The sequence below is a fragment of the Bombina bombina genome, chromosome 3 (genome assembly GCF_027579735.1).
Source record: "Bombina bombina isolate aBomBom1 chromosome 3, aBomBom1.pri, whole genome shotgun sequence".
In the NCBI taxonomy this organism is placed as follows: domain Eukaryota; kingdom Metazoa; phylum Chordata; class Amphibia; order Anura; family Bombinatoridae; genus Bombina; species Bombina bombina.
The window spans coordinates 467,330,374-467,349,704 of record NC_069501.1 but is presented as its reverse complement, the minus strand read 5'-3'; the positions used below and the strand labels follow the sequence as shown (position 1 = coordinate 467,349,704).

At 38.6% G+C, this 19,331-nt stretch overlaps 1 protein-coding gene across 5 annotated transcripts in view; it reads right to left on the bottom strand.

The window, feature by feature from the left end:
- LOC128653444 (periphilin-1) overlaps positions 1–19,054 on the bottom strand; it is a 168,240-nt gene extending 149,186 nt beyond the window's left edge. For 2 of the 5 annotated variants that reach the window (XM_053706738.1, XM_053706739.1), the window contains exon 1: positions 18,861–19,052. In XM_053706738.1, the coding sequence (XP_053562713.1) occupies positions 18,861–18,937 (77 nt within the window). In that variant the 5' untranslated portion in view covers positions 18,938–19,052. Of the gene's footprint in view, positions 1–7,330; positions 7,708–18,860 lie in introns of those variants that run through there. The other 3 variants (XM_053706736.1, XM_053706737.1, XM_053706743.1) reach the window with 3 other exon arrangements.
- Between the last annotated feature and the right edge of the window lie 277 nt (positions 19,055–19,331).

Sequence of the window (19,331 nt, the reverse complement as noted above, 5' to 3'; positions counted from 1 at the left end):
TTAGAGCTGTGAAATTCCGGGACCCTTTCTAGAGTGCATGCGTGGGATTTTGTTTCAGAAATGGTGTGCTCATGGAAAGCTGATACTGGCATGCATGCGACATTACGACCAAAATTTGTGAAACAGCTGATGTAACGTCACAGGAAGTGACATGGTTCGCTGTTTTTAAAAGTTCGCCTTCTTACCAGAACACCGTCACATGCTGATTTACTGTACATTTTATAATTAATTTACAAGGAGAGTGTTGGCTAGGGTATTCTTTTTCCTTTTTTTCTAGCTTTGCTGCATTCTCTAAATTGTCTTTCTTTTTTTGTAATATTGAATTTTTATTTGTTTTACAGCATCGTCTCATTGAATTTCAACTGTGAATGCATGCATGTCCTGACCATAGCAAAATCTGACAGGACAACTTCCTTGTCAGAATCTGCTACCTCTCAGTGTGCATGCTGCTGATTAACATAATCACATTCCACACATTGCTTTTTAACATATGTGGAGTGCGATTATGTAATACAGAGCATGCGCAGTCAGAGGTTGCAGATTCTGGCAAGGTAGCAAAATCTGAAATAAAACACTGGCTTTAATATCATAAGTGTGTAGTGTCTTATTCTGTCAACTGTCATATGCAGCTTTTGACTGATGAGTGAGCCAGCCAACCAGCCCGAGTGCAGACACTTGCATTGTGCATGCAGGAGTGGAGAGTAGGAGTCCTGGCTGCTGCATGCCTGGGCCCCTACAGTCTGTGTGACGTGACCGTGACAGAAAAGCGACTTGTTAGGTGGGTCACAGTCTGTTTAGTGGACTTGTTTTGAAGTTTTTTTGTGTACAGGGTAATGGTAAACTATGCTGGTGCGCTACCATCAGCTTTTTATCTTTATTACTAGGTGGCGGCACATGACACAGGCTGCTTGTTTCCCACTCAGCTGCACCACACCTTCCTGCCTCATAGTGCAAAGGTAAAGAAAAGGGGGAACTGACCGCTGACTGTCTGCCTCATAGTGCAAAGGGGAGGGAGAGGTGGGAACTGGCTGCTGACTGCCTGCCTCATAGTGCAAAGGGGGGGGGGTGGCCACTGACTGCCTGCCTCATAGTGCAAAGGGAGAGGGGGGGAACTGGCCACTGTCTGCCTGCCTCGTAGTGCAAAGGGAGAGAGGGGGGACTGGCCATTGCCTGCCTGTCTCATAGTGCAAAAGGGAGGGAGAGGGGGGAACTGGCTGCTGACAGCCTGCCTCATAGTGCAAAGGGAGAGGGGGGGACTGGCCACTGACTGCCTGCCTCATAGTGCAAAGGGAGAGGGGGGGGGGACTGGTCACTGACTGCCTGCCTCATAGTGCAAAGGGAGAGAGGGGGGACTGGCCACTGACTGCCTGCCTCATAGTGCAAAGGGAGAGGGGGGGGAACCGGCCACTGACTGCGTGCCTCATAGTGCAAAGGAAGAGAGGGGGGGGGGGACTGGCCACTGACTGCCTGCCTCATAGTTTAAATGGAGAGAGGGTGGAACTGGCCACTGACTGACTGCTTGATAGTGCAAAGGGAGAGAGGCGGGGAACTGGCCCCTGACTGCCTGCCTCATAGTGCAAAGGGAGAGAGGGGGGGGGACTGGCCACTGACTGACTGCCTCATAGTGCAAAGGGAGAGGGGGGACTGGCCACTCACTGCCTGCCTCATAGTGCAAAGGGAGAGGGGGGAACTGGCCACTGACTGCCTGCCTCATAGTGCAAAGGGAGAGAGGGGGGAACTGGCCACTGACTGCCTGCCTCATAGTGTAAAGGGAGAGAGGGGGGAACTGGCCACTGACTGCCTGCCTCATAGTGCAAAGGGAGAGGGGGGACTGGCCACTGACTGCCTGCCTCATAGTGCAAAGGGAGAGGGGGGGAACCGGCCACTGACTGCCTGCCTCATAGTGCAAAGGAAGAGAGGGGGGGGACTGGCCACTGACTGCCTGCCTAATAGTGTAAAGGGAGAGAGGGGGAACTGGCCACTGACTGCCTGCCTCATAGTGCAAAGGGAGAGGGGGGGAACTGGCCACTGACTGCCTGCCTCATAGTGCAAAGGGAGAGATGGGGAACTGGCCCCTGACTGCCTGCCTCATAGTGCAAAGGGAGAGAGGGGGGAACTGGCCCCTGACTGCCTGCCTCATAGTGCAAAGGAAGAGAGGGGGGGGGGCTAGACACTGATTGACTGCCTCATAGTGCAAAGGGAGAGAGGTGGGGGGGACTGGCCACTGACTGCCTGCCTCATAGTGCAAAGGGAGACTCATATTGCAAAGGGAGAGGGGGGGGAACTGGCCACTGACTGCCTGCCTCATAGTGTAAAGGGAGAGAGGGGGGAACTGGTCACTGACTGCCTGCCTCATAGTGCAAAGGGAGAGGGGGGGGACTGGCCACTGACTGCCTGCCTCATAGTGCAAAGGGAGAGGGGGGAACCGGCCACTGACTGCCTGCCTCATAGTGCAAAGGAAGAGAGGGGGGGACTCTATATATATATATATATATATATATATATATATATATATATATATATATATATATATATAATAGTGCTTTTTATATTCTCAATACTATTATGGGGGTTTTTGTCTCACAAAACTATCTGGTTAAGCTATAGAAGAAGCATATTCCAGTATAAATATTATAAATAGTGCTAAGCTATTGAACACAAGTGGATGGACACACACAGACACAGGCCAGGCTGGGACATTAATAGAAATAGAATTATTCCATAAATAGCTTTAGAGAATTTTAAGACAAGTGATTCAGACAGTCTAGTACATCAATAGCTTTTTAAGCCATATGAACTGCATCTGCAAGACTTTACCTTTAGTACTAGGTTATCCCTGGCAAAGGCAATCAATTGGTTATTTTGTTTTACGTCTGACCTGTCCAGCATCATCTTAAGTTCTGAACATAATAAACGTAATAACGTCTGATTTTGGTCAGTATAGTATTTGCCAACTGATGATCTGAGGGTTAGCATTTCAATTCAAACCAGGTTGATATGGATATGTTATGTATTGTTAATAATAGCTAATAATTTGATTCATCACATGCATGCCCCAAAGACAGCTTTTATGAAGTAATACCTCCTCGGAGGCTCCTGGGCCTGACTCCTGAGTTATATAAAAAACGGAAGAGCATGGAGAGGGAGATATTTCGGCACCTCCCAGGGTGACAGCGCCCAGAACTTTGTCCCTGTATCAACTTCCCTCTTCAAGCAACAATATTCTAAACCACAGAAAAAAATGCCACATCCAGATAAGCCCAATCATGGCACATACACATAATAACTAATATGTAGCACATAAGGTATCATCCAGATGCCATGCAACTCCATCACAAGCTTTACCCATCCAATCAGACCCCTCACCCTTCCGAGACCCCCACTAACACTGTGACCCCACAAATTTTCCTACCTGCTCCAGTCGGTCGGTCGATTTCACAGGTCGTCTGCTCCGGCGGCTCACTCAGACTGTCACCTCACGGCTCAGATGGAGGCAGCTCATGTGGAGAGTAGGAGACATCAGGTGGACATGGGCGGCTTATCCCACACGATTTCTCCCTCTCAGAGTGAGTGACGTGACGTCTGCAGACTGCAGCGCAGGCGCAGCTGTGCAACTTAGGCAAGTGAAGATGTAAGGTCCGCCTCCGCCTCGTCACCTCCAGTCCTCCACTGAGCTCTGAGCTCTCTGATAGGCTAAATAAAGAGACTAGGCTAAAAATATATATAAGTAATATCATATGCCGGGCGGCCGGGCCAGCCCAGAGTGGGAGGGACAGGGGGGGCGGCAGTGTGGCAGCACACAGGTCTCTCCAATTTAAAAAAAATAAAAATGCATTTTTTTTAATCATAGGCATGGCAGCAGTCAGCAACTCGGCACCGCTCTCAGCGCCCCCCTGCTGTGGCGCCCTAAGGCGGCTGCCTTAGTTGCCTATTACAAAACGCCGGTCCTGACTGACTGCCTGCCTGCCTCCTAGTGCAAAGGGGGAGAACTGGCCACTGACTGCCTGCCTCATAGTGTAAAGGGAGAGAGGTGCGGGGGGACTGGCCACTGACTGCCTGCCTCATAGTGCAGTTTTTATATATAATTTTGTAAAAGGGACTACTACTAAAAAAATGGGTTATGTATCCCTTTAAGTTCGTATTTTTTTTTTTTACGTATGTATGTATAGAACTATGCATTTATGGAATTGTATGTGTATAGTGATTTAGATTTAAAGTGGCATAGTTCTAGCATAAAGGTCTGAAGTACATTGCAATATGTAGTGGATAAATAATGCATAGCACTTTCCCCATAAAGTCTAATTAAGATTAACACGTATGCATGGACTATAATATTTCTTAGGGTCCAGTATGCCTACTTTAAAAGTACATGAAACCTAAAATTTCGATTTCATGATTCAAATAAAGCATACAATTTAAAAAAACTTTTCACTTGGGGGCGTGTCCGAGCCGCGATCTCTTGTGGTCGCATTTTCTCTGAGCTCTCACTGATTTCTTGAAATCCGCCGACGACAGGAGAGATCTTACAGCACAAAATTATATCTATATGTCTATGAGGGCAGACTAACTAATAGCATTTGAAATTTAGAGACATTTGTGCTGTGTTTGTGAAGTTTGGGCCAGACATCAGACGAAAGGGCCTAGAGCGGCGGCTCATATATAGGCGACGCCACCCCCCTCGAGTAATCAAGGGTACTTGTCCTAATCGGGTGCTCACTACCTCAGCCTGAAATATATACTCTTTTACCGAACCATATCAACTTCTTAGAGCCTGGAATCAAAAGTTTAGTGTAAGCCTTTCCTTTGCATATCTGGCTTATTAGTCACCGTGGGAGAGACTTTAAGATATTTTGGGTTGTTTGGCTATGTTTTACTTTAAGTTATGGAATGTTTGTTTTTTATTTTATATCTCATGATGTAATAATCTTAGGGGTAAAATGTGAGTTCACTCTGCAGATTATACTTTTGGCATGATACAGAGGTTCCTTTAATGTCTTATTACGAAAATGGCCTTCTTCCCGCGGTCTGCGGCCGGGACCGAGGAGGGGTTTAAAAGTATTTTTGCAAAACCATAGGAACTGTCTTAGTCTCAATGTGTTCAGTCCAGCAAAATTTATATTAATCAAGCCTCTACCCCTGTTTCATCATGTCATTACTTCCTAAATAGCGCTTTGTAGATCTAATTTCTTTTTAATCATGCTTGGTAGACGCTACAACTTATATAGTACCCTTAAATATATTTGCATGTTTTCTGCGGGGTTTAGTGGGGGGCCCCTGAGGGAGATATCTTATATCATAAAGATAAAATAAGGGTCTCTACACATGAAGTACTGTTGTCTCTATATGCATGACGGGCATATCTTCTTTAGAGTGATAAAATAATTAATTTCTTCTCCCTAATAAACTTCTGAAAGTTCCCAAAAACATAGTTATTTGCATCACCCATCCGATAAATAAAATTATGAACACATTAGTGATGGAACACCTCTACCAAAGCTGTTCTCTTAGCCTTAAATTGTTGTATACTACCCTTCTGGAGATGTTATAAAAGTAAATTTGAATTTTCCTAGCTATATTGAATTACTGTCTAAATGTCCTCACATTAAGCTGCTTAAGTCTCATTTCCCATTAAGGGTTGATATGTTTCTTCTTTACACTTCATGGTTCATTCTTCATTGTTTTTATGTTAAAGGGACACTGAACCCAATTTTTTTTCTTTAGTTATTCAGATAGAGCATGCAATTTTAAGCAACTTTCTAATTTACTCCTATTATCACATTTTCTTCATTCTCTTGGTATCTTTATTTGAAATGCAAGAATGTAAGTTTAGATGCCGGCCCATTTTTGGTGAACACACTGTGTTGTTCTTGCTGATTGGTGGATAAATTCACCCACCAATAAACAAGTGCTTTCCATGGTTCTGAACCAAAAAAATAGTTTAGATGCATTCTTTTTCAAATAAAGTAAGCAAGAGAATGAAGAAAAATTGCTAATAGGAGTAAATTAGAAAGTTGCTTAAAATTGCATGCTCTATCTGAATCACGAAAGAAAAAATTTGGGTTCAGTGTCCCTTTAATGTTTATTCTTAATGAGTGGGTACACGGTTGGGACTTTTGCATCTCCTATTTTCAAAACATAAAACCTATTCAGCATTGTTATCTTTAGAGATGCCATTTTTCTGTGTATCTTATGTTACAGTTTTTTTATTAAACTCCTAAATAATATTATTTACAAATCTAAGATCCAAGTGTGATCTAACAAAACATGAAGAGGGGAGAAAATGAAGGGGAAGGTTATTTTACTTTTATTTCTTTTTTGCTTTTGGTGCATTACATACTTTCAGATATGCCATAAATATTTGTATTGATTATTGTACCATGCAATTTATGCTTGTAAACTTCTTTACCTTCAATAAAAATGTTTAAAAAAAAAAACAAAAAAAAAAAAACTGACAAACTGAAAGTATTTAATGTGCTTCTTTTGACTATCAAATGGTTTCATGTTTTTTCATGCTCTGTATACTTGTAATTACATGATTTAAATATAAAAAAAATGCATGTATATTTTCTGTTATTAAAAGAAAATAAATTCCAAAAAACCCCCAAACTTTCCACTTAAATTCTTATATCAAATTTGCTTCACTCTCTTGGTATCCATTTTTGAAGAAGCAGCAATGCTCTACTTAGGAACTAGCTGGACACATCAAGTGAGCCATAGGCAAGACACATTTACTTGTTGCCACCAATCAGCAGCTCACTCCCAGTAGTGCATTGGTGCTCTTAAGCCTACATAGATATGCTTTTAGCAAGAGACCAATATTATATTATTATTTAGGTGTCATAAATGATGTTAGGTGAAGGTCTTTGTGAACACCTATAACAGCCTATAACAGAGGAGATTGGTTGCGCTTTTTTTTTTTTTAAATCCAGTGTTTAAAGATACTATTTGTGCATATAAAGAAATGTCATATATTAAAAATTATAATGTATTTAAATTGATTCATAACCTTTTACAATTAACAATGCAATAACCTTATATAGTTAGTCTTATAAACGAAATAAGCTCTATATATGCTCTAATACATATTAAATACCACATTGAATAGGTAGGCAATTGTGCCTTGAAGAATCCTATGGATCTACGTACAATCGGCTTTAGTTTCTGAATTATGCTGCATAATTATTGTATGTTGATTAGTACAAACAGTATGGTTTTCCAAGAAAGGTGACAACGCTAGACGTGCCCTAATTTTGCATATCAAGAATGATGTATCTTACATCTCTAGCCTCGGGAAGCCTTCTGCCCCCCCCCCCCCAAAAAAAAGAATTACCTGAGGATTTCCATCAACATTCCAGTACTGATGGCAGACATCCCAACTCTCCTGGAAGTTCCAGGAGTCTTCCACGTTGAAATAGTGCCTCCTTGATGCCCACAAATTATATACCTTGTGCTGGGATAGGAAGATCACTGAAAGATAATCGCTGAGGGACCAAGCTGCAGCTCACACCCCAAGGAAAACAAGAGAAGCATTAAGTGTGGTTGGCTGCATATAACTGCTGGGTTTGGAGAATTTTGGGAATAGGGAATTTCCTGGGATAATTCTTGGATGCAGAGTCTTGGCAAAAACAGGAATCTTTGGGGCTCCGGGAACACTCAGAAAATAATACCTCAGGCAAGCTGTGTCATTAGCAAGTGCTCGTTTATTCTGGGTACAGCAGTAACTTACTGTATATAACAGTGGGTGCACGCAGGCATCCGGTACACGACAAGTAATATTATTTGCATAGCATATAGCCTTATAGTCTTATTTGGTAACATAATTGTAAAAAAATGATACTGAACGTTTGTGGTTTCTGAGAAGGATGTACACAGTATATAGGTCATGTATCTCAGTTTTTAGTTCTGAGTGTTGTGCCAGACAAAAACAGGAAACACCTGAGAAACACAGACAGAATAGACAGATAATATCAGTAATATACGAGTGGTGTGTGATGAAAGAGTGCATGTGACTAGGCAATGCTACCTGACAGGGAAGATCTAGGAAGTCGTCAAAAAAGGTAGAGAGTTTGCAGCAAGGGTATATGGTGGCTGGCAGACTTTGTTAATAGCAGAAGACTTCTGATGGGGAAAAAATAACTGAGCCGGAGTCCCTGACTGGGAGTGGACAACTCCTTCCTTCAGCAGAGCCCTGGGGTGACCAGCAAGAAACAATGGACACAGACACAAGGATAGTTTTTCACTAGTTCTCCGTTTATTATGTGTACAATGCTTATACTTATAGCAAAACATAACAGGAACAGGATAAAATTAACAAAAGACCATATATGGGTTATACCATAGCAACATGTACAGTCAGCATAACGGGATTATCTCTCAGAACACTGAGCTTAGTAAAATGTATATATATATATATATATATATACTAAGATCAAGGAACTTAGCATTTGCTAAGAACAAGGAACTAGCCAAGCATGTGTTAGTGCAAATGTGTTTATCAGCAATTCTTAGTTATAGTAGCAACAACAAATAATAATGGCTATGTAGCCTCACATAATAATGGCTATGTAGCCTAACATAATAATGGCTATGTAGCCTAACATAATAATCATCCCAACAGCTTCTATCTACAGAAGGGTGTTGGCAGGCGGGCGTTAGATAAGGGGAAGCCAGCTGGTAGAAAGAAGGGTGTGCAAAGTAGGTGATTAGGCAGAGTACGGTGGGTGTGTTCATTATCTTTTTTGCTTGGATAAAAGCAGAGATCTGGTAAAGTGGTTAAGAGCTATGTGTTTTTGTTAGGTTGTATTAAAGGGACACAAAACCCAATTTTTTTCTTTCTAATTTACTGCTATTATCAATTTTCTTCGTTGTTTTGATATGTTTATTTGAAAAAGCAGGGATGTAAGCATAGGAGCTGGCCCATTTTTGGTTCAGAACCTGGGTAGTGCTTGCTGATTGGTGTCTAAATGTAGCCACCAATCAGCAAGCACTACCCAGGTTCTGAACCAAAAATGGGCTGGTGTTCTGTATTATTCCCTGACTGCGTTACGTTTGTCTAACTCCGGCCACGCCTACAAAATACTTTCATAGACAGTTTTGCACACAAGCGCTCACTGACGCATTCCTTCAATAAAATTGAAAATTACACTAAAGAGCACGCATGCACTCACTACCGCAGTCAGAAAATATTACAGAAGCAGGACCTCCACAATTTGGGCACTAGCTGGGGGGCATACAAATAATATTGTGGGGGAAAAAAGGATCGTACATAGTTACAAACACTCTGGGGACATCTAAATACCACTGGCCAAATAAGGAGTAAATGTTTTCCATCAAAAAACACAATATAAATAATTACAAACATTCCCTTTCCAGCTGAAACCATAATTTGAAGGGAATGTTTGTAATTATTTATATTATTGTGTGTTTTTTCTGCAAAACGTTCACTCATTTACTCCTTATTTGTCCAGTCCTGCTTCTGTAAAATTTGCCGACTGTGGCAGTGAGCGCATGCGTGCTCTTTAGTGTAAATTTCAATGTTATAGTAGGAATGCGCCAGTGAGCGAATGCGTGCTCTTTAGTGTAATTTACAATGTTATAGTAGGAATGCCCCGGTGAGCGCATGCATGCAAAACTGTCTATGAAAGTATTTTGTAGGCGTGGTGGGAGGTAGGCAAACGTAATGCAGTCAGCGAATAATACAGAACACCGGCTTCTAAATTTACATTCCTGCTTTTTCAAATAAAGATAGCAAGAGATCTAAGAAAATTTGATAATAGGAGTAAATTAGAAACTTGCTTAAAATTGCATGCTTTATCAGAATCACGAATGAAACAATTTGGTTTTAGTGTCCCTTTTTCATTTTTCTCTGCACGTGCATGTGAAGCATAGCTAGATATTGTCAGTGCACTAGGATTTTAAATAGCCAGTGGGGTTTGTATCATATCAGCAATTAACAAATTGACGGCTAGATTACGAATTTTGCAGTAAGCTAAAAAGCAGCGTTAACTGGTGCTAACGCTGCTTTTTTTACTACCGCTGGTATTACGAGTCTTGCAGGTTTAGGGACACCGCACACTTTTTTGGCCTTACCGCAAAACGACTTACATAAACTTTGTAAAGTCTTTTTTCTATCTGACTTTCATAGCGCTGGTATTATGAGTCTGTCCTGGGAGGCTAAAAAGGGAGCGGTATACCCTATCCTGTCAAGATTCCTACCGCATTTGAAAGTCAGTAGTTATGAGTTTTATGTTACAACGCATTAGCATAAAACTCATAACTAAAGTGCTACAAAGTAAACTAACACCTATAAACGACCTTTTAACTCCTAAACCGAGGCCCTTCCGCATCGCAAACACTAAAATAAAATTTTTAACCTCTAATCTTCCGCTCCGGACATTGCCGCCACTAGAATAAACATATTATCCACTAAACCGCAGCACTCCCGCCTCGCAAACACTAGTTAAATATTATTAACCCCTAATCTGCCGCCCCTAACATCGCCTTAACCTACCTACATTATACTTAATAACCCCTAATCTGCTGCCCCCAACATCGCCGACACCTACATTATTTTTATTAACCCCTAATCTGCTGCCCCCAAAGTCACTGCCACTGTCTAACCCTAACCCTAACACCCCCTAACTTAAATATCATTTAAATAAATCTAAATAAAATTACTATCATTAACTAAATAATTCCTATTTAAAACTAAATACTTACCTATAAAATAATCCCTAAGATAGCTACAATATAACTAATAGTTACATTGTAGCTAGCTTAGGTTTTATTTTTATTTCACAGGCAAGTTTGTATTTATTTTAACTAGGTAGACTAGTTAGTAAATAGTTATTAACTATTTACTAACTACCTAGCTAAAATAAATACAAATTTACCTGTAAAATAAAACCTAACCTAAGTTACACTAACACCTAACACTACACTACAATTAAATAAATTATCTAAATGAACCCCCCCACTAAATTACAGAAAATAAGAAAACAAATTACAAGATCTTTAAACTAATTACACCTAATCTAAGAGCCCTATCAAAATAAAAAAAGCCCCCCAAAATAAAATAAAAAACTAGCCTAAACTAAACTACCAATAGCCCTTAAAATGGCAAAGGTCTTAGTAATATTCAGCAAATGCTGGATGAAAATAACCAAATTTTTACAGCTGGGCAAATTTTTCAACGTTTTGATCTTACGCATAACAATCTGTTTGCTTTTTTCCAATTGAGGCATTATATACAGTCTCAAAACTAGCCAACTTCCATGCAGGTCGCGTGGTCCGATATTAAGAGATGTATACTTAAATTTGAATCTGGCAAAGCCTCAATCTCATTAATATATGACATTATGCTCTCTAAACAGGGAGCCAGATTTTTGGATAGATTAAGTAAGTTCTGGTGTTTATACATCCCATAATGATAGATAACGAGAGAATTCAGGTAAGCTTTCATAGTCTAGCTCAATGCCAGATTGCTGTAAATTGGAAGGAGTCACATACGAAATTGATCAACGACTTCTATTTTTCCCCGCTCAAAATGTCACATTTTATCCTTTGAATTCGGCTGTCTAACCCCGTTGTGTTAACAGAGATGCTGATTTGGTTCACATGTTTTGATTTTGCCCTAAAATTAATCAACTCTGGAAAAAAGTTTTGTATTGGTTTAATACAATACACTCAACATAATTTACGTTATCCTTAGAGGAGATTATTTTCCTGGTTACTAGACCTAAATTTAATCCAATGATAATAACTTTAAATACGGTCATAATGATAGTTAGATACCTTATTTTAAGAAACTGGAAATCCAAGAGGACTCCTAGTTTCTCTTTAATCTTGAAGGAGATCCAATTCCAAATTATTTATGAAACTTTTCACTTGTCACTTGCAACAGAGAAAAGAATAGGACGGTTTTTGGGAAGATGGGCGGCAATTATTAAATCTTTTTTCAATCCCACTACAAAAACGTTTATTGTCCCCTTTTTTGGCATCTATTAGTTTTGCAGAATTAGTATTAGCAGAAGTGTTCCCAGCAACATGGATCACTAATAGTAGAGAAATTAATCCATAACTAACTCCAACGAGGTAGTACAGTGTTAGCGAAGTATTAATTAGAGATGTCCTAGGTCATGGGAGGATGTGAGATATTATCTAAGAGGTTGGTGACTGCTGAGTCAAGATTTAGTAAGCGCCCTGGAGTGAGTAAGATTGTCAAGGCGGGGGGTGTATACTTTGAGGGGGTGGGGGTTCTCCCTTGTCCCTTTTTTTTGTGTGTTTGTTTTTTTGGTTTTGTTTTATTTTTTTCATGGTTGATTGGTAATTTTATTTTATGTTGGAAAATAACAGGTAGCTTTTTGATTTATAGATTTGTAAAGTAAGAGGTTGTACACGAGTAGGTCAAGACAATGACTTTCTGTTTTTTGTTTTTGTTTTGTTTCAGTTTTTTTTTGTCATTATACAAAGATGTATTATGACAGTGTACGATTTGATGATGTTTTGCTATCAGCTGGCAACAATAAAAAATGTATTAAAAAAAAAATGGCCTTTTGCGGGGCATTGCCCCAAAGTAATCATTGCCCCAAAGTGGTCCTCCAGACGGGCAGAAGTCTTTATCCAGACAGCATCTTCTATCATTCATCCGACGCGGAGCGGCTCCATCTTCAAGACATCCGACGCGGAGCATCCTCTTCATCCGGAGTCTTCTTACTGAATGACGGTTCCTTTAAGTGACGTCATCCAAGATGCCGTCCCTTAGATTCCGATTGGCTGATAGAATTCTATCAGCCAATCGGAATTAAGGTAGAAAAAATCCTATTGGCTGATGATTTTTCAACCTTAATTCCGATTGGCTGATAGATAGTAAGTCGATCTTCAGGGGGTTAGTGTTAGTTTTTTTTTAAGGGTGTATTGGGTGGGTTTTATTTTTTAGATTAGGGTTTGGGCCGCAAAAGAGGTAACTGCCCTTTTAAGGACAATGCCTATCCAAATGCCCTTTTCAAGGCAATGGGGAGCTTAGTTTTTTTTTAGATAGTATTTTATTTGGGGGGTTGGTTGTGTGGGTGGTGGGTTTTACTGTTGGGGGTGTTTGTATTTTTTTTTTTACAGGTAAAAGAGCTGATTACTTTGGGGAAATGCCCCGCAAAAGGCAATTTTAAGTGCTATTGGTAGTTTAGTTTAGGCTAGGTTTTTTTTTATTTTTTTTATTTTGATAGGGCTCTTAGATTAGGTGTAATTAGTTTAAATATCTTGCAATTTTTTATTTTTTTATTTTCTGTAATTTAGTGTTTTTTTGTGATTTAGCTAATTTTATTTATTTAATTGTTTTTAATTTAGTTAATTAATTTAATTGCAGGGTAGTGTTAAGTGTTAGTGTAACTTAGGTTAGGTTTTATTTTACAGGTCAATTTGTCTTTATTCTAGCTAGGTAGTTAGCAAATAGTTAACTATTTAGTAACTATTCTACCTAGTTAAAATAAATACAAACTTGCCTGTAAAATAAAAATAAAGCATAAGCTAGATACAATGTAACAATTAGTTATATTGTAGCTAGGTTAGTGGCGGCAACTTTGGGGGCGGTAGATTAGGGGTTAATAAGTGTAGGTAGGTGGCGACGATGTCGGGCGGCATATTAGGGGTTAATAAAAATAATGTAGGTGTCGGCGATGTTGGGAGCAGCAGATTAGGGGTTCATAAGTATAATGTAGGTGGTGGCGATGTCCGGAGCGGCAGATTAGGGGTTAATAAGTATAATGCAGGTGTCGGCGATGTCGGGGGTGGCAGATTAGGGGTTAATAAGTGTAAGATTAGGGGTGTTTAGACTTAAGGTTCATGTTAGGGTGTTAGGTGTAAACATAAATTTTATTTCCCCATAGGAATCAATGGGGCTGCGTTACTGAGTTATATGCTGCTTTTTGTCTGGTGTTAGACTTTTTCTCAGCCGGCTCTCCTCGTTGATCCCTATGGGTAAATAGTACACGAGCACGTTACACCAGCTCACCGCTCACTTAAGCAGCGCTGGTATTGAAGTGAAGTGTGGAGCAAAATTTTGCTCTACGCTTACTTTTTGTCTTTTTTTAAAAACTCGTAATACCAGCGCTGCAGGGAAGTGAGCGGTGACAATAACGTGCAAGTTAGCACCGCACCCCTGTTACCGCAAAACCCGTAATCTAGCCGTGAGTTTTTACCGGATGATACAGGCACTTTAAGCTATCCGAAGAAGTACTGTATTTAAAATGCCAGTGCACAGAGCATACTTATAGTTGTTCCAAAAGTGTAACATTTACTAGAAACATTTTTGGTAACACATACTGTATATGTTGCAAATATGCTTCTATTCAAAACTAAAATGCATACATGTGCTTTTCAATTTTGGCTGGAATGTCCCTTTAATACATCTTCATCTCCCTGTTATGTCCTTTTTCTCATTTATCTCCAATTATAAACAAAAAAACGCTAACGTCTATAACTCTAAATTCTTGTTACAGTTGCTATATCTTGAGAAATTTGAATTTTTATTTTTTTATTTTTTTTGTGTGTTAATTCCAAATTGTGTCTATAAGAATTGTATATTTAGTGCCTTTCCTTGGAAGACCACCTAATGCGAGCTTTAAAATACAATCACGTATACTACATCTGTTATAGCTTTGGAATTATGAATTACTTTTTTATTTTCTGTGTTGTATTCCATAATGTGTTAATGTGTTACAAGTTAGCAGAAGGTGGGTATATTTCAGTGCATTTCTTTGGCATCTTTAGTTCGCAGACCGCCTAATAGGATTTGTAGCCTTTCAAATACAAACATGTAGAGGGTTTATATCTGCAATGTTTTAGACTACGCTAATATGAGTAGTAATATTTCTGCATAGCATACTGCACATTAAATCTGCTCGAGCGCAGTTATTCATTTCCTCCATGAGGGGGCAGCGTTGTTCATACAAATTTCTGCTTTATACTTCCGGGAAGTGACGAACTAAATTTCTCTCTGAAGGTTATGGCGGCGAGCAGTATGGACAAGGGGGCTGGAGATTCTGCAGGGTCACCGGGCTGGATTGGGGGCTTTTGCAAATTTATCACAGACAAGAACGACTTCCGTAGGTCAGTAAAACCACATGTGTGTAATTATATATGTGTGTTACACGTGTGCACTCGTAACTGGCTAAGCATGACCCATGTGTTGTCTTTATAAGCATTTATCGTTAATGACATACTTGCTTATTTTGCCTCTTACCTTGCGAGGCATTATTAATGTATATCTGCATATCATTTGCATATACGACTGTGGATTTATCTTTATATTACGGATCTGTTGTCAAACCTGTTGATTGACATCTGTGTAATATCTATACAGACCTTTTTGGAACAAATGTTAAATTAATAATAAGCATATTGAGTTTTTTTTTTTTTGTAATTTAACTAACTGGGTTTTCCAATTCCTGGTAAGAGTGTAAATTTAGATTCTAGACACAACACTGCTATATTCCACAGTCATTGGATGCATACGCTAGTGACTCATTTTTAAAGGGACCCTGAGTGGGAGTGGGAGCACTTATTGCTTAATAAGCTCTAAAATGTTAGTTTTTTTTTCTTAAATATTTAAACCAATAATACAATTAGAAAAACAAATCTGAATATTCTTCCCAGTTTAATCTTTGCTTTAGATTCATCGTTCTATCTAGCATTTATTTAGCATTTAATATCTATTTAAAGGCATATTAAAAAGCAAATACATGTTAGACATAATGATGTTTTCAAAGCAAAGATTGGTCTTCAAATAATATGTAGATCTAGGTTTACAATTGTACTGTTTAACTCCTACAAGGAATTTCAGAGAAAAACTTGCACAGAATACTGTAGTGCAATTTTTATATATAATTTTGTATAAGGGACTACTGGATACCTATTTCACATGAATATATGAGATTATTACTATATCCCTATGAATGAAAAATTACTTGAGATATATATATATATATATATATATATATATATATATATATATAATTAAAATGTGGAATTTTTGGTTATGGCTTCCCACTATGTTGGACAGATTACTATATACCTGCTTTTATACTGTATGTATATGTGTATGTATATGTGCGTGTGTATATATATATATATATATATATATATAATGTAGCCCTCAGTTTACGCTGTGGTTAGGTTCCAGAAGGAATGATTGTAAATCGAAACCGTTGTAAATTGAAACCCAGTTTATAATGTAAGTCAATGGGAAGTGAGGGATTTAGGTTCCAGGCCCATCTCAAAATTGTCATAAGTAAGACCTGATACATTATTTTTTAAAGCTTTGAAATGAAGACTTTAAATGCTAAACAACATTATAAACCTAATAAAATAATCACACAACACAGAATATATAATTAAACTAAGTTAAATGAACAAAAACATTTGCTAAACAGAATTCTAAACCTAATAAATTAATCACACAACACAGACTTCACTTGCATTTTTCTGCAAACAGTTCTTTCTATGCATTCCAATCTGGACTGATTTATAGACAGGAAGATCTTGTTCCTTTGAAATCTGCTCGATAGCTCAGGGTGGTTAAACTGATTAATTTCAGCTTGCTTGGCTTGCATATCTTTGCTGCAACACAAGCGGACAGCTCTACCTTCTGGCTATTTTAATTATCAATGCACTACTTCTCAATGCTTTTCAATAGCAGTCACATGTCTGGAAAAAAAAGTTGGTATTCTGAAACGGTGCAAATTGAACCGTTGTAAACCGAGGGTGTGTATATGTGTGTGTGTATATATATATATATATATATATGTGGTGTGTGTATATGTGTGTGTGTGTATATATATATGTGGTGTGTGTATGTGTGTGTATATATATATATATATTACTGTGTGTATAACTTTCTGTTTATGTAAGATTAATGATGGTTTATCTTTTAGAATTAAAGGGATACTAAACCTAATTCTTTTTCTTGAATAATTCAGATAGCGCATGCGATTTTAAGCAGCTTTCTAATTTACTCCTATTATCAATTTTTTCTTCATTCTCTTGGTATCTTATTTAAAAAGCAGAAGTATAAAGCTTAGGAGCAGACATATATTTTTGGTTCAGATCCTGGGTTACGCTTGCTTATTGGTGGCTAAGTGTAGCCACCAATAAGCAAGCGCTATCCAGGGTGCTGAACCTAAAATGGTCCGGCTCCTAGGCTTTACATTCCTGCTTTTTAAATAAATATAGCAAGAGAACAACAGAAAAAAATGACAATAGGAATAAATTAAAAAGTTGCTTAAAATCGCATGCTCTATCTGAATCATTAAAGAAAAAATGGATTTAGTATCCCTTTAAGTTTGTATTTCCTTTTTTTTACGTATGTATGTGTGTAATAGAACTATGCATTTATGGAATTGTATGTGTATAGTGATTTAGATTTAAAGTGGTATAGTTCTAACATAAAGGTCTGAAGTAGATTGCAACATGTAGTGGATAAATAATGCATAGCACTTTCCCCATAAAGTCTAATTAAGATTAACACGTATGCATGGACTATATATAATATTTCTTAGGGTCCAGTATGCCTACTTTAAAGGAACATGAAACCTAAAATTTATATTTCATGATTCAGATAAAGCATACAATTTAAAAAACTTTCCACTTAAATTCTAATATCAAATTTGCTTCACTCTCTTGGTATCCATTGTTGAAGAAGCAGCAATGCTCTACTTAGGAACTAGCTGAACACATCAAGTGAGCCATAGGCAAGATGCATTTACATGTTGCCATCAATTAGCAGCTCACTCCCAGTAGTGCATTGGTGCTCTTAAAGGGACAGTCTAGGCCAAAATAAACTTTCATGATTCAGATAGAGCATGTAATTTTAAACAATTTTCCAATTTACTTTTATCACCAATTTTGCTTTGTTCTCTTGGTATTCTTAGTTGAAAGCTTAACCTGAGAGGTTCATATGCTAATTTCTTAGACCTTGAAACCCACCTCTTTCAGATTACATTTTAACAGTTTTTCACCACTAGAGGGTGTTAGTTCACGTATTTCATATAGATAACACTGTGCTCGTGCACGTGAAGTAATCTGGGAGCAGGCACTGATTGGCTAGACTGCAAGTCGGTCAAAAGAACTGAAAAAAGGGGCAGTTTGCAGAGGCTTAGATACAAGATAATCACAGAGGTTAAAAGTATATTATTATAACTGTGTTGGTTATGCAAAACTGGGAAATGGGTAATAAAGGGATTATCTATCTTTTAAAACAATACAAGTTCTGGTGTAGACTGTCCCTTTAAGCCTACATAGATATGCTTTTAGCAAGAGACCAATTATTAGTTTATTATTCAGGTGTCTTAAATGATGTTAGGTAAAGGTCTTTGTGAACACCTAAAACAGCCTATAACAGAGGAGATTGGTTGTGCTTTTCTTTTTTTTTTTTTTTTTTTTTTTTTTAACCCAGTGTTTAAAGATACTATTTGTGCATATAACGAAATGTCATATTTAAAATTATAATGTATTTAAATAGATTCCTAACCTTTTACAATTAACAATGCAATATCCTTATATAGTTAGTCTTATAAATGAAATAAGCTATATATATGCTCTAATACATATTAAATACCACATTGAATAGGTAGGCAAATGTGCTTTGAAGAATCCTATGGATCTACGTACAATCAGCTTTAGTTTCTGAATTATGCTGCATAATTATTGTATGTTGATTAGTACAAACAGTATGGTTTTCAAGGAAAGGTGACAACCCTAGACGTGCCCTAATTTTGCATATCTAGAATGATGTATCTTACATCTCTAGCCTCTGGAAGCCTTCTGCTTTGCAGTGCCCCCGCCCCCCCAAAAAAATAATAATGAATTACCTGAGCATTTCCTTCAACATTCCAGTACTGATGGCAGACATCCCAACTCCCCTGGAAGTTTCAGGAGTCTTCCACATTGAAATAGTGGGTCCCTGACGCCCACAAATTTATATACCTTGTGCTGGGATCGGAAGATCACTGAAAGATAATCGCTGAGGGACCAAGCTGCAGTTCACACCCTAAGGAAAACAAGTGAAGCATTAAGTGTGGTTGGCTGGATATGACTGCTGGGTTTGGGGGAAGATCTAGGAAGTCGTCCAAAAAAGATAGTTTGCAGCAAGGGTGTATGGTGGCTGGCAGACTTTGATAATAGCAGAAGGCTTCTGATAGAGAAAAATCACCGACCCAGAGTCCCTGGCTGCGAGTGGACGACTCCTTCCTTCAGCAGAGCCCTGGGGTGACCAGCAAGAAACAATGGACACAGACACGAGGATAGTTTTTCACTAGTTCTCTGTTTATTATGTGTACAAT